We start from the raw sequence: 12484 nt of genomic DNA on the forward strand, positions 1-12484 counted from the left end.
ATAGTCTAATGATAAATTCATCAAAAACAGAATTGATTCTGTTTGCAGCTAAAAATAAACGTGAGTCAATATTATCCCACCTGAATGTTTCCGTAAACAATATCAAAATATCTTGTACTAACTTGGTAAAGAGTCTGGGTATGATTATTGACGAAAACCTTAAATTTAATGATTACATTAACAAATGTACGCAAAGAGCATATGTTAATTTAAGACTAATATACAATAGCCGACGTCTTTTGAACAAAAGGATGAAAATGATGTTATGTAAGTCACTTGTACTGTCACATTTCAATTATTGTGATGTTATATATTCTCGATTTTTGTCATTGGTTGCAACTAGGAAAATTCAGAAAGTACAAAATTCGTGCTTAAGATTAATTTTTGGTATTCGCCGTAGAGAAAGTGTCGGTCATAAGCTATTGGTTGTGGGGTGGTTAAACATGAAACATCGAAGGGTGTTACATTCTGCATGCTTGTACTTTAGAATCATTAGATTAGAGAAACCACCCTACTTGTACAACAAAATTATGACCCGATCCGACGTCCACACTTTGAACATTAGGTTTAAGGGAACTTTAACGCCTCTTACTCACGTACATGAATTTTTTTAAATGTTTTTCGTACCAAATCACAAAAGTTTGGAATAATCTTCCTATTACACTTAAACAATGTTTAAAAGTTAACAGCTTTAAATTACAGTATCGCAACCTCTTACTTGGTGGCCGGGTCGAACATGTGTGAGCGTCTGTTGCTTGTGGCTCTATTGGTTGTAGCGTGATTACATCGTTATGTTACTATAGAACTGTTAAACTCACTTCGCACTTAACTTTTGATTTCAGTTATTATTATTAATATTATTTTTACTATTACTTTCTTTTTTTTTCTCAATTTTGTTGTTTTTCCGTTCAACGCACCAGCTTTATAATTATAATTATAATTATTCTAGTGTTACAGTACAATTTAATTTCAACATTTTTTGTTTTTTTTTACTCTACGTTGGTTAATTTGAAAAGCAGTCCTCGACTGAACTTCGCCTATTCAAGGTACTTATAATTGTAAATCCTGTATTGTTATTTGAATAAAGTCATTTATTATTATTATTATTATAATGTTAGATAAATAACCACCGATCGAGACACATAGTTCTTCCACACAAATATGAGGCAAACCATGGAATTAAGAATTCATCTATACCGAACTGTCAAAGTTTTGTAAGCAAAAGTTTATGATCCACCCGGTCGAAAGCCTTACTGAGGTCCGTGTAAATAGAATCAACTTGATAAAAATCATCAATTGACTTTAATATGTAGTAAGTATATTGCCGCAAGTTACTCTCGACCGAGCGACACAATGACGAACATTGGGATCTAAGGCCCATTTTATCTCCGGTAGGTTCAAGTCTTCACACACCTGATCAATAAATGAATACAATACTGAATTATTTGAAGGTGGCATACACGTAGATACAATAAATATGTAACAACGAGCCGGCTCCGCGTATTGTTATGCTTACAGCATCAATTCCGACAAACCAGTCACCATGAGTTGTCAAAGAAAACACGGAGGTAATGGCGGTCAGAGCACCACTACCCAGACCATTACAGGTTGCGTCATTGGGCCTATCACACCTGAAGACATTGTAGGGTCAGGAAAAACCTCCGCCGAATATATGCCAGAATGCAACCACGTCTCCGTTAGACAATAATGTCACAGAAAAAATTTGAAAAAAACGATGAAAATATATTTATTAAAAAATATTTAAGATCAGTGCTACTAGTTTCGGGAGTAACTTCTCCCTTCTTCTGGCACAACTGAAATGTACAAATTATTTGTTATTATTAAAATTAACTAGATAATAGGATGTTAATAGTTACCGTCAAATTACGAGATATTAGTCAGAGAGTAAAATTCAATTAACATCTCACACGAACCACGAGGAAAAGTATAGAAAATCCGACACATTGAACAACCTCTAAAGTTTAAATTCCAAAAATTCCAACTTATTAACAAAGTTAAAAGCCTGATGGGCAAGGTATAACAAAAAAATTTAAGAATTAATTTTAAAACATGATTTTCATCGTTAAAGAAAAGCCAAAAAAGTTTGAACGTTCCAAAATTAAAGCTGAAAAGATAAATTTATAAGGATTTATGATAGAAGCTCAGAAAAAGTTAACTTACTAATACAAAATTCTGAAACTGTTTAAAAACTAAAAAATTATTGAGAGTCCATCTGGTGCGTAAGAATATCTATCGAGGACTGAGTGTGAAGAACCGCATGGCGTACGAGTACAGTTTAGCGCATGATCGGGAGATAAGATAAGAACGGGATCTCAATGAAGTTACAATATTTAAGTAGATAAGATAGCCTTCCTTCACAAGGCTATCCACCTGAATGTTACACCCAACTCATTCAAACTAAAGATCCCGAAACAATTTAATAGACATAAACAAAAAATGGAACAACGTCTCATCCGAAATACCATCAAAATCCAATACAAAATCCTGTCCGAGCAAGAAGCCATCTTGAAATTTATTCATAGAGCACTGCAAAAACATTTACACTACATCGAATATGAAGCTCTAAACAACAAAATTAATGAAGAAATCCATTACAAGACCCTGGAAAATCAAAACAAAAAATTAAGGAAACTGGATAGGTTAGTTAAAGATAGAGATAATTTTCTAAAACAATCCCGTGGTTGTAATAACAAGAATTTCAATAAGTTTGACTCCCCTAATAATAAAGTTAAAAATAAAAATATAAATAAAGATAAGAATGACACTTCAACCCAAACTTTTACAATTAATAGAATTAATATTGACAATCCTACTATTAATATTGATATCTCAGATATTGATAGCTTTAAATTTGCCCCTCGCTTCACGAACCTAAGTGATATAAAATTAGATGATGACGATGTTGAAATTCTTAATCTGGGTATCAAATTTGCTCTGCCTTCTAATATAAAGCCTGTAGATTTTGCCATAAAGCTTGAATCCCAATTAACCTACAATCAGTCCATTAAACAGATTTTTTCAGACAATAGATCCTTGATTGAGGATATCGGCAACCCGCCGGCGTCATATAATGTTAAACAAAACAGTAGAACACGCTCTGTTCCTCGCTCAGCCCTTTTAAATAAAAAGATTTCTAAATTTAAATCCAAGATTGATAATAATAATTTAATCGTTACTACTGGAGACAAGGGTGCGGGTATTGTTATTTTGGATAAGGAACTGTACATTAGAAAAACCTCAGACTTCTTTTTAGATAACAACATAACAGAAATCAATAAAAACCCTACGATTACATTTAATAATACCTATAAAAAATTCATTAAAAATAATTTGACCCACTTGAAAAAATTTAATATCAATTCTTTTAACTCAATAGAAATGAACCCTCTCATACCCTGTTTGAAGAGTCTCATTAAACTACATAAACCTGAGAAAAGCATCCGTCCTATCATAGGTAACATTAATACTCCTACTAGTTTTAACCCTCTTTATTTTAACCCTCTATTTTCTAACACCATAAAAAACTCTTCAGATTTGATTAATAAACTCAAAGATTTCAACCTTAATAAAAATTGTAAATTAATTTCTTTTGATATAAAAAATCTCTACTCAAATGTTCCTATATCACAAACTTTAAATTTTATCAAAAAACTTCTTATAAAATCACAAGATTTGAATAACCTTAACATTTTAGAAATTTCATGCTTCATTGATCTTCTTGAGATAATTTGTAATCAGAATTTTTTCACATTCAATAATAAGTTTTATAAAATGATGAACGGTTTACCTATGGGTTTACCAGAGATGGGAGACATCTCTGGTATACTTTCAGACATCTTTGTGAACGAATTCGAAAAGGAACTTTTTTCATCCAAATACAACCTTTTCATTAGAGACATCAAATTTTATGCAAGGTATGTTGATGATATCTTCATTATTTACGAGGGTAACTCAGCAAAGTTATCGGCACTTTTTAACATTTTCAATAATGTCAATAACTTAAACTTTACAATAGAATTGGAAGGTAATCGAACACTTAACTTCTTAGATCTACAAATACACAGCAATGTCATCCTAAATAAATTACAATTCAACATATTTAGAAAACCCACCACTACTGATAGTATTATTCAAAAGAACTCCTTTACATGTGATCAACACAAATTAGCAGCCTTTAGGTTCTTCTTTAATCGTTTATATAATGTCCCCCTAAACTACATTAATCTTGTTTCAGAAGTTAAAAAAATAATTAAAATTGGTTTCAACAATGACTTTTCCCTAGCTCACATCCAAAACATTTTTTACAAAGTACATAATTCACAACTAAATAAAATTATTTATCCTCACCACAAATCCTCGATCACTAACCCCCTTTCACGTAATCTTAAGAAATTTGGCATCACCCCTGCTTTTGTATCCCGAAATAAAATTCATAGTCGTTTAATTAATAACAAACACGTATTTAAGAGCGAGGAACTTAGTGGTGTTTACAGAATTGATTGTCCGGACTGCGATAGAACCTACGTCGGCCAAACAGGACGTAATATCAACACCAGATTTAAAGAACATATTTCCAAAAATACCTCTGCAGTCCATAAACATATCAGTAAATATAACCATAACATTAAGTTCGTTAGTTGTAAACTATTGAAAAACATTAAAATGTCCAAAGAGATGGATCTCTATGAAGAATTATACATTAACATTCTTAACAAAGAAGATAAACTCATCAATGACACACTAGATCACAATGTCTTTAGACAGTTTACTATGTTTATTTAATTCCACGCGTTTATATTTAAATAGTTTAAAGTTTTTTAAATATTGTAACTTCATTGAGATCCCTTTCTTATCTTATCTCCCGATCATGCGCTAAACTGTACTCGTACGCCATGCGGTTCTTCACACTCAGTCCTCGATAGATATTCTTACGCACCAGATGGACTCTCAATAATTTTTTAGTTTTTTAGTTTTTCAACAGTTTCAGAATTTTGTATTAGTAAGTTAACTTTTTCTGAGCTTCCATCATAAATCCTTATAAATTTATCTTTTCAGCTTTAATTTTGGAACGTTCAAACTTTTTTGGCTTTTCTTTAACGATGAAAATCATGTTTTAAAATTAATTCTTAAATTCTTTTGTTATATCTTGCCCATCAGGCTTTTAACTTTGTTAATAAGTTGGAATTTTTGGAATTTAAACTTTAGAGCAGCGATGCACAGACTTATTAAGACTAGGGGCCACTCGGGCAAATCATGAACTGATGGCGGGCCGCCAGAAGTATAGGTAATTAAAGACAATAAAGAATTGATAATAATGTATTAAAATTGAAAAAGAATTTATTAATTTGAAGCGTGGCACTGCATAGTGCTTACAATCTTTTTTATATTTGGCTCAAATTTACTTGTAGCAACACGTAAAACTGCTTCCAAACTATCATTTGCAAGGCGGTTTCGATTTTTTGTTTTATTATTATTTAGTATTGAAAAAGTTTGTTCACATATATAGGTAGAACCAAATAAGCTGGCACATTTCAGAGCGTTTATGCGCAACTCTTTGTACATATTTTTATCAATGCAGCGGTAAAAGTTCTGCAAGTCTCCTTCGTTGAATTTGTAGCGTAAATCTTGGTCGTTTTGAATGTCGATAATTTCTAACTGCATTGACTCTGGCGCATTTTCAACTGAAATCGTGAAAGGATTGCTGAATATGTCCAACAGAGGTTTCACTTTTTTAAACTCCGAAAATCTGTCTTGAAAAGATTGAATCAAAATATCTAGCTTTTCTACATAACTGAAATTAATCGCAGTTTTGTTGAATTTTTTAGCCATTTTTTTATAATTCGGAAAATGATTGTAATTTCCAGAATTCAATTGCGATCTGAAAAGTGTCAGCTTGCTTTGAAAGGATGATACATGAGCGTAGAGCTGGGATATCAGTTGCTTTTTGCCTTGAAGCCGTGTGTTCAAGACATTCAAATGATTTGTAATGTCAACTAAAAAAGCCAAATCACACAACCAATCAGGATTGTTAAGTTCCGGGACATCCTTTTGCTTTACCGCCAGAAATATTCCAATTTCTTCTATTAAATTTAGAAATCGTTCCATTGTCAATCCACGACTTAGCCACCTTACTTCTGTATAATACAGTAAATCTCCATATTCGCTTTCGATGTCATCAAGGAATTGTTTGAATTGCCTGTGGTTGAGTCCTCGTGATTTTATGAAATTTACAGTCGAAACTACCACTTTCATGACATTTTGAAATTCAATTTTTTTAGAACAGAGGGCTTCTTGGTGTATAATGCAGTGAAACTGCATGAGATCTTCAGCGTTTATGTTTTTTTCTTGCAGATGCTTTTTCAGCAAAGTAACTAGAACGGAATTGACACCAATCATCGAAGGAGCACCGTCAGTCGCAACTCCCGATAATTTTGATAAGTCCAAATCAGTTTTTGAACACTCATCCAAAAGTACATTGAGTATATCAACTCCTTTGGTTTGACCTTTCAATGAACACATTCCTAATAACTCTTCTAAGACTTCAAAATCTTGAGTAACACCTCGTGTGAATATGAGAAGTTGAGCTGTGGAACTAATATCAGTGGATTCGTCGAGTGCTAATGAAAAAAATTCAATGATCTTAGTTTTTTCAGTTGATTGTTCCGCAATATTACCTGACAAAGACATAATTCGTCTTTGGATAGTCATACGATTCAGTTGAATTTTCTCAAACTTTTTTGCCGCTTCTGGACACATTTTCTTAGCGGCAATTTCTATGTATTCTTTTACAAAATCCCCATCATTGAAGGGGCGACTTCGCTTTGCTATCATTCGAGAAATCTCATAACTAACTTCTGTAGCTGTTTCTGAATCTTGAATGGGTTTTATAAACATAGCTTGCTGACCAATAAGCTCCCGTTTTAAAGACAACATTTTTTGCTTTCTTAATTCGCCTGTAAACTTGGTAAAAGTAGGATGCTGCGTTTCATAGTGCCTTTTTACATTATATTCCTTTGCAATCGCAACAGAATTCTTGCAAATTAAACAAACGACTTTGTTATGCGACCATACGAAAAAGTATATCTCAGTCCAAATTTCTTGAAACTGCCGATTTTCATCTTTAACCTTACGTTTATTACTAGGTCCTGGCTTGTCCATGTTGTGTTCTAATCCTGGCTAGGATTAACATAGCACCTAAAAACAATTACAGTACCTACTTAAATTACCCATCCTTGGCGCGGTATTTGAATGATTTTCATAAGTTTTATGGACGTCGCTCACAATATCAAAAGAAACAAAGTACTTTAATATTTATTATTTTTCGAATGTACGAGAATATTATTTTTGCTGTCGGCGGGCCACCATATCCGACCGGCGGGCCGCGGTCTCTGCATCTCTGCTTTAGAGGTTGTTCAATGTGTCGGATTTTCTATACTTTTCCTCGTGGTTCGTGTGAGATGTTAATTGAATTTTACTCTCTGACTAATATCTCGTGATTTGACGGTAACTATTAACATCCTATTATCTAGTTAATTTTAATAATAACAAATAATTTGTACATTTCAGTTGTGCCAGAAGAAGGGAGAAGTTACTCCCGAAACTAGTAGCACTGATCTTAAATATTTTTTAATAAATATATTTTCATCGTTTTTTCAAATCTTTTCTTTCGACCATTACGATGAACCTCGAATCGAAGATCGCAAGAATAATGTCATAGTCGGAATTATAGACGCCATTAAGTCTTATAAGATATAGAAAAACTTACATGTCTGGAGGTCGTGAATCATCATTTCTTTTAACAAAGATGTTTCAGTTTTTGGTCTACACATATTTACAAAGCTTTTTCTTTCGCTATATTTCTGGCCTTAGCAAACAGCACATTGTTTATAAGTTTAAGTACTCGTTGATAAAACACCGATCTCCAATACCCTGGAAAGTGAGGCCCGGAGGTGGTCCAGCCTTCACCGATTTTCTCGTCAGTCTTGAAGCAGCGAGAAAACTGTCGCGTTTGAGTCGACTGCAAAACCGGACAATAATTGGCTTAGGAACGCATCGCCGGCCCCTTGTCTCACGAGCACCAGGTCCATGCGGAACGCGGTGAATATCATCAACATCAGCAGCCACGATTGGAACATCCAGAGTGCCACCCATTGCTGTAATGACCGAATCAGGTTGTTGCCATTCTTTTCCGGTACTCCCTAAATTTCAATACAGTACCTGCGGAAATATTGCTCCAGGTCCGCCACTCGCCCCGACAAGTCCGTAACCCGCTTCTTTAAAAGCGCATTCTCGGCATTTAACTAGTCAATCATCTTGAGGTGCTCCTGAATACCCTTTGGACACCTCGAAGTCCGAGACCCTTTGGCTACAAAACTGGACCGAGTTCACCAGGTCATCATAGCCAGTAAACAACACCCGCCGTTCAGATCGGAGCTCCTTCACCATATATTTTGCCTCAAGTGTAATATTGAAAAAAAATACGAGAACGACGCGTCGTTATTGTGACGGTATTGACGGTATTAATACGATATTGGATACGACGGCATCCAACAGCCAAGATATTTCCAAGACCCTTCAGCTGCGTTTAAAGCAGCAGCGGACGCCTTTGGCCTATCACCTCGAATTAAGCATGCTTACAGCCTGGGTATGTACTGTATGTATTCCAGGCGGAAGTATTTGCTATTGACATGACTGCTAAAATCCTACTTGAGAGAGGGGTAAAGAACATGATAGTACGACTTTTCTCAGACAGTCCAGCTGCTCCCCAGGCGCTGCAAGCCGTGAAAACGGTATCGGCTCTGGTTAATGATTGCAAATGAACATTAAACACACTGAGTTGTGATAACAGAGTCACACTGGGGTTTCTGGCAATGAAGCGGCAGATGAGCTAGCACGAGAGGGCAGCGCTAAAGCGTTTGTGGGGTCTGAACCATCAGTTGATGTATCATTTGCGATGGCCAAACATAGACCATTGGACTGTGGACTGAAGAGAGACTTCGCCTACTGTCGATCAGTTTTCCTGGAAGGAGACATGCTAAGGTGTTTATTAACATCGCCACTGTCAAACCCTTTTAGGGAATCGTTTAGGACTTACTCGTAGCAGCATAAACGTTCTAATGGGTGTGTTTACTGGGCACTGCCGATTAAAAGCACACCTGAACTTTTTGGGTTTAGCCGACGATGTTGAATGCCGACTATGTGCGGAGGATGCGGAGCGGTTGAGCAAGTTTTATGCCACTGCCTACGGTTGTTAACCGTATCAGATTCTTGATTTTTGGGTCGCAGTTTATCTCCCCGAGCACAGTGAAATTTGATAACGATATCTATCGGGATACAATAGATCCTTAGGGTCGCGGTGCAAGGTTGGTTGGTCCGCCCACCCAATATGTAATCTATGTAATGTAATGTAACACTCAGATAAAATGGAAAATTGTTATATCATCAACTTATATTAGCTTTTTGATTAATTATTGGGAGACTAGTGTCAGATATAATTTGAAATTAAAGGTGTCAGTTATAGGCTCATCAAAACATAATCATTATGATGTAAAAATTAAAAAACTAGAAAAACGTAGAATACTGTTGTACTCATATTTAATTATCATTTTACGAATAGTCTTAATTGACATGATCGGTGTTGCAAATTTTTGGAGAAATAATTTTGTGATTATATCTCATTAAAATAAATACGCAATAGTATACTTATTCATTTCAAACTAATAAAACTAATATTTATCAGGTGGACATTCAACTTTGAAGCGTTTAATTAATTCGTTTGTACACGTTATAATGCACACGTACTATTTATTACCAGGTCTAGGGCCAAAATTTTAAAAGTATTTATCCTGGAAACAGTAAATTACCCAGTTACAACATAAACGTTATTATAAATTAGTTCTTTTAGTTGCAATTTGTAATTATTTTAATTCTTAACACTCAAGCTTTACTTAAAAAATGTGATTATCCAAAATTTTTGATTGTGCTAGGGATAATTGAGCGTTTTATATTTATATACCTCTTTTCAAAGTTTTATACCAAAACGTAGCACAATACTAATAAGTCAAAGGGTCGAAGGGTTACAAATGGAGAAATTAAACAATAAAAGTTTAAGTGAGAAAAAAATTAATTAAGGCATTGTAAAAATGTATAGGTAAATAGATTTTAATAAATATAAAAATATATATATATGTAAAATAAAATAAAAATTTAACATATAAATGTAATACTTTTTAATTTTTGTGGCTAATACTTTATAAAGTTTCAATAAATAACAAAATATCAATTCTATAATGTTAACTGATTTAATCATCAAATTGGCATCAGTTTCTGTAAAACTAATTAGGGAAATTAATAAAAGATGAAAAAGAGAAGAGCTAGAGAGAGAGTTGAAATCAACAGCGTTGTAACAGTACCAATATAAAATTTGTTGCTTATAAGCAGAGACCAAGACGACAACACAAGACGTCGGGTGGACGCGAATTATATCTCAATTACAGAAGTAAATGCAGAAGTAACAACATAAAAGGGTAAAAACGGGCAAAATTGCAGTTAATTAGATAAATAAAAATTAAAACTGTAAAAGTGTACGATATTTAAAGCCCCTTGTCAAGCAAGTTTTTCTCGTGCAGTCTTGATGCTAAAAGCTCTGAAGCTTTTTTGGATAGTCCTAAATCTTGTACCAAACTATTCAACTCATGCTGCTCAAATCCCTTACGAATGGAATCATCTTCACTTTAAAATATGCAAAATAGGCTTGCCTAACAAATGTACTGATGTTTGTTCTTTGACTGACTATTTAAGCACTTACGCCGTAAACTGGCAGAGGTAGATATAAAGAAATATATGACAGATAATTTGGCTCCATTTTTATATATTGGACAGGCAAAAACTTTTCGCCCACACCCTTGAAATCCTTTCTTCTTTGCATATCTTCGTGATTAGTAGGTGGAAACAGGAAACCAACTCTTCGCCTCCGTGTTCAAAATTTAATTCCTGGTGCCTTCTTATTTCTTATGGCTTCGATTGCCTCTCTTAACCTAACTGTTGGTGGTGCCGTGGCCTCCTCTTCTGTTCCACTTACTTCCATGTTTTCATCGTTTCTTTCGTACACAATTTGTGGCTCTCGCGTTCTGAGATTTAAAAGTTCGTGAAAGTAAACGTTCCATGTGTTCTTGATGTTTTGTAGATCTATGGTTGATAAGCCATGGCTTATGATATTTGTACGCATCTCTAATATTGTTTCCTTTAATGTTTTCTTCCATTTAAAGTATCCGGCTGTTTTCATAGTTTATCTTGTTCTTTCTACATATTTCTTCATATTGTAGTGTATCCAAATTCATTATTGTTTAAGTAAATTACAAAACGTTTAACTATAAAATGTAGGCTCAGCAACTTAATTAATAAGTATCAGGTTATCGTCCGTTGAACCGTATTACCGTGGTAAGCATTATTGCTGTACTACTTTAAAATTGATTACGCTTTTGTAATCATCAGAATTGTACGAACCTTTGGGTAAAATACATTAACATGTAGTTGGGAAGAAACTCTTTTATTCAAAAAAACCTAAAACCCTTCAACGATACCACATGGCGATCCTGCCAGTTGTGTTCATAGTGAAACACAGAACAGCGTAAAAAAAAAAGAAAAAGAGAAAATAAATAAATAATAAGGAAAAATAAAAAGAAGAAAGAAAATATGGGAAAGCAACAATCCAAGGAAGTTAAAGAAGAGATAATTATAGCTCAATCCGGAAATAGTGGTGGTCAAACATCTGATGTTTCAACGGGTCATATATCCGAAATTTTCGGTATAATCGCATTTATTGGTGTTGTTTTAATCTTTACGTGCTGCTGCTGTGGAGCGGTGATATATTTGGTACGAGCGAGAGAAAGGGCTATGGAAGGAAGATTGAAGCGTCATCTTAGCCGAAGCCAAGACTTATAAATTAAATTCTCCACACCAAGCAAGAGATGTGCGCGATTATGTCTATTGAATGTCGGAAGTGATTGTGACGAGTTTTCGGCATCTTCTTGAAGAGCTGCGTGTAATACAGAGAAACCTAACCAAGGACAATGAAGAGAGGCGTAAGGATATTTCAGTGATTAATCGTAAGGTAGTTAAATTAGAAAGCTTAGAAGTTGAATTTAAAGATCTAAAAGAAAATTTTAAGCTAGGGAAATATGATAGTGATAGAGTTACAGAAATAAAAGACTTTTGCAAAGCAATTAAAAAATATTTCAATAGTTGTAATGAGGTTTTAGAAAGTAGACGTAAAGCAATCGAATCCTTATCCGATAATATAGAGTTAGGTTCTGATATAACTGTAAAAGACGAAACAAAAATGAGTTCATTTGACTTAAAAACGGCAGGTTCTTTGCTTCCATCTATGGATGGTACGGAAGATACCACCAAACAGCTTATCGACTCAATTAAATTATACGATGAATTGTTGAATGATGCAGGT

At 34.2% G+C, this 12484-nt stretch overlaps 2 protein-coding genes across 2 annotated transcripts in view; both read right to left on the reverse strand.

The window, feature by feature from the left end:
- Window positions 1-7420, reverse strand: part of LOC139429080 (uncharacterized) — a 516749-nt gene extending 509329 nt beyond the window's left edge. The window contains exon 1 of the mRNA XM_071194567.1: window positions 7230-7420. The gene's annotated coding sequence lies outside the window, so the exon portion shown is untranslated. The remainder of the gene's footprint in view (window positions 1-7229) is intronic.
- LOC111417880 (general transcription factor II-I repeat domain-containing protein 2-like) lies at window positions 3271-7179 on the reverse strand. The gene is made up of 3 exons (XM_071194698.1): window positions 6696-7179; window positions 6411-6638; window positions 3271-3326 (listed from the first exon to the last, which is right to left on the reverse strand). The coding sequence occupies exons 1-3, from the start codon at window positions 7177-7179 to the stop codon at window positions 3271-3273; spliced, it is 768 nt and encodes a 255-aa protein (XP_071050799.1).
- Window positions 7421-12484: the final 5064 nt, after the last annotated feature.

The sequence above is a fragment of the Onthophagus taurus genome, chromosome 2 (genome assembly GCF_036711975.1).
Source record: "Onthophagus taurus isolate NC chromosome 2, IU_Otau_3.0, whole genome shotgun sequence".
NCBI lineage: Eukaryota > Metazoa > Arthropoda > Insecta > Coleoptera > Scarabaeidae > Onthophagus > Onthophagus taurus.

Coding starts and splice junctions, on each gene's coding strand:
- LOC111417880 (XM_071194698.1), bottom strand. CDS start 7,179: ATGGACAAGCCAGGACCTAGTAATAAACGTAAGGTTAAAGATGAAAAT. Junction 6,639..6,695: donor ACGAATTATGTCTTTGTCAG/GTAATATTGCGG, acceptor TTTTTTCATTAG/CACTCGACGAATCCACTGAT. Junction 3,327..6,410: donor CGGTGCTCCTTCGATGATTG/GTGTCAATTCCG, acceptor AATTTTTTATAG/GTATTATTAAATGTAATCGT.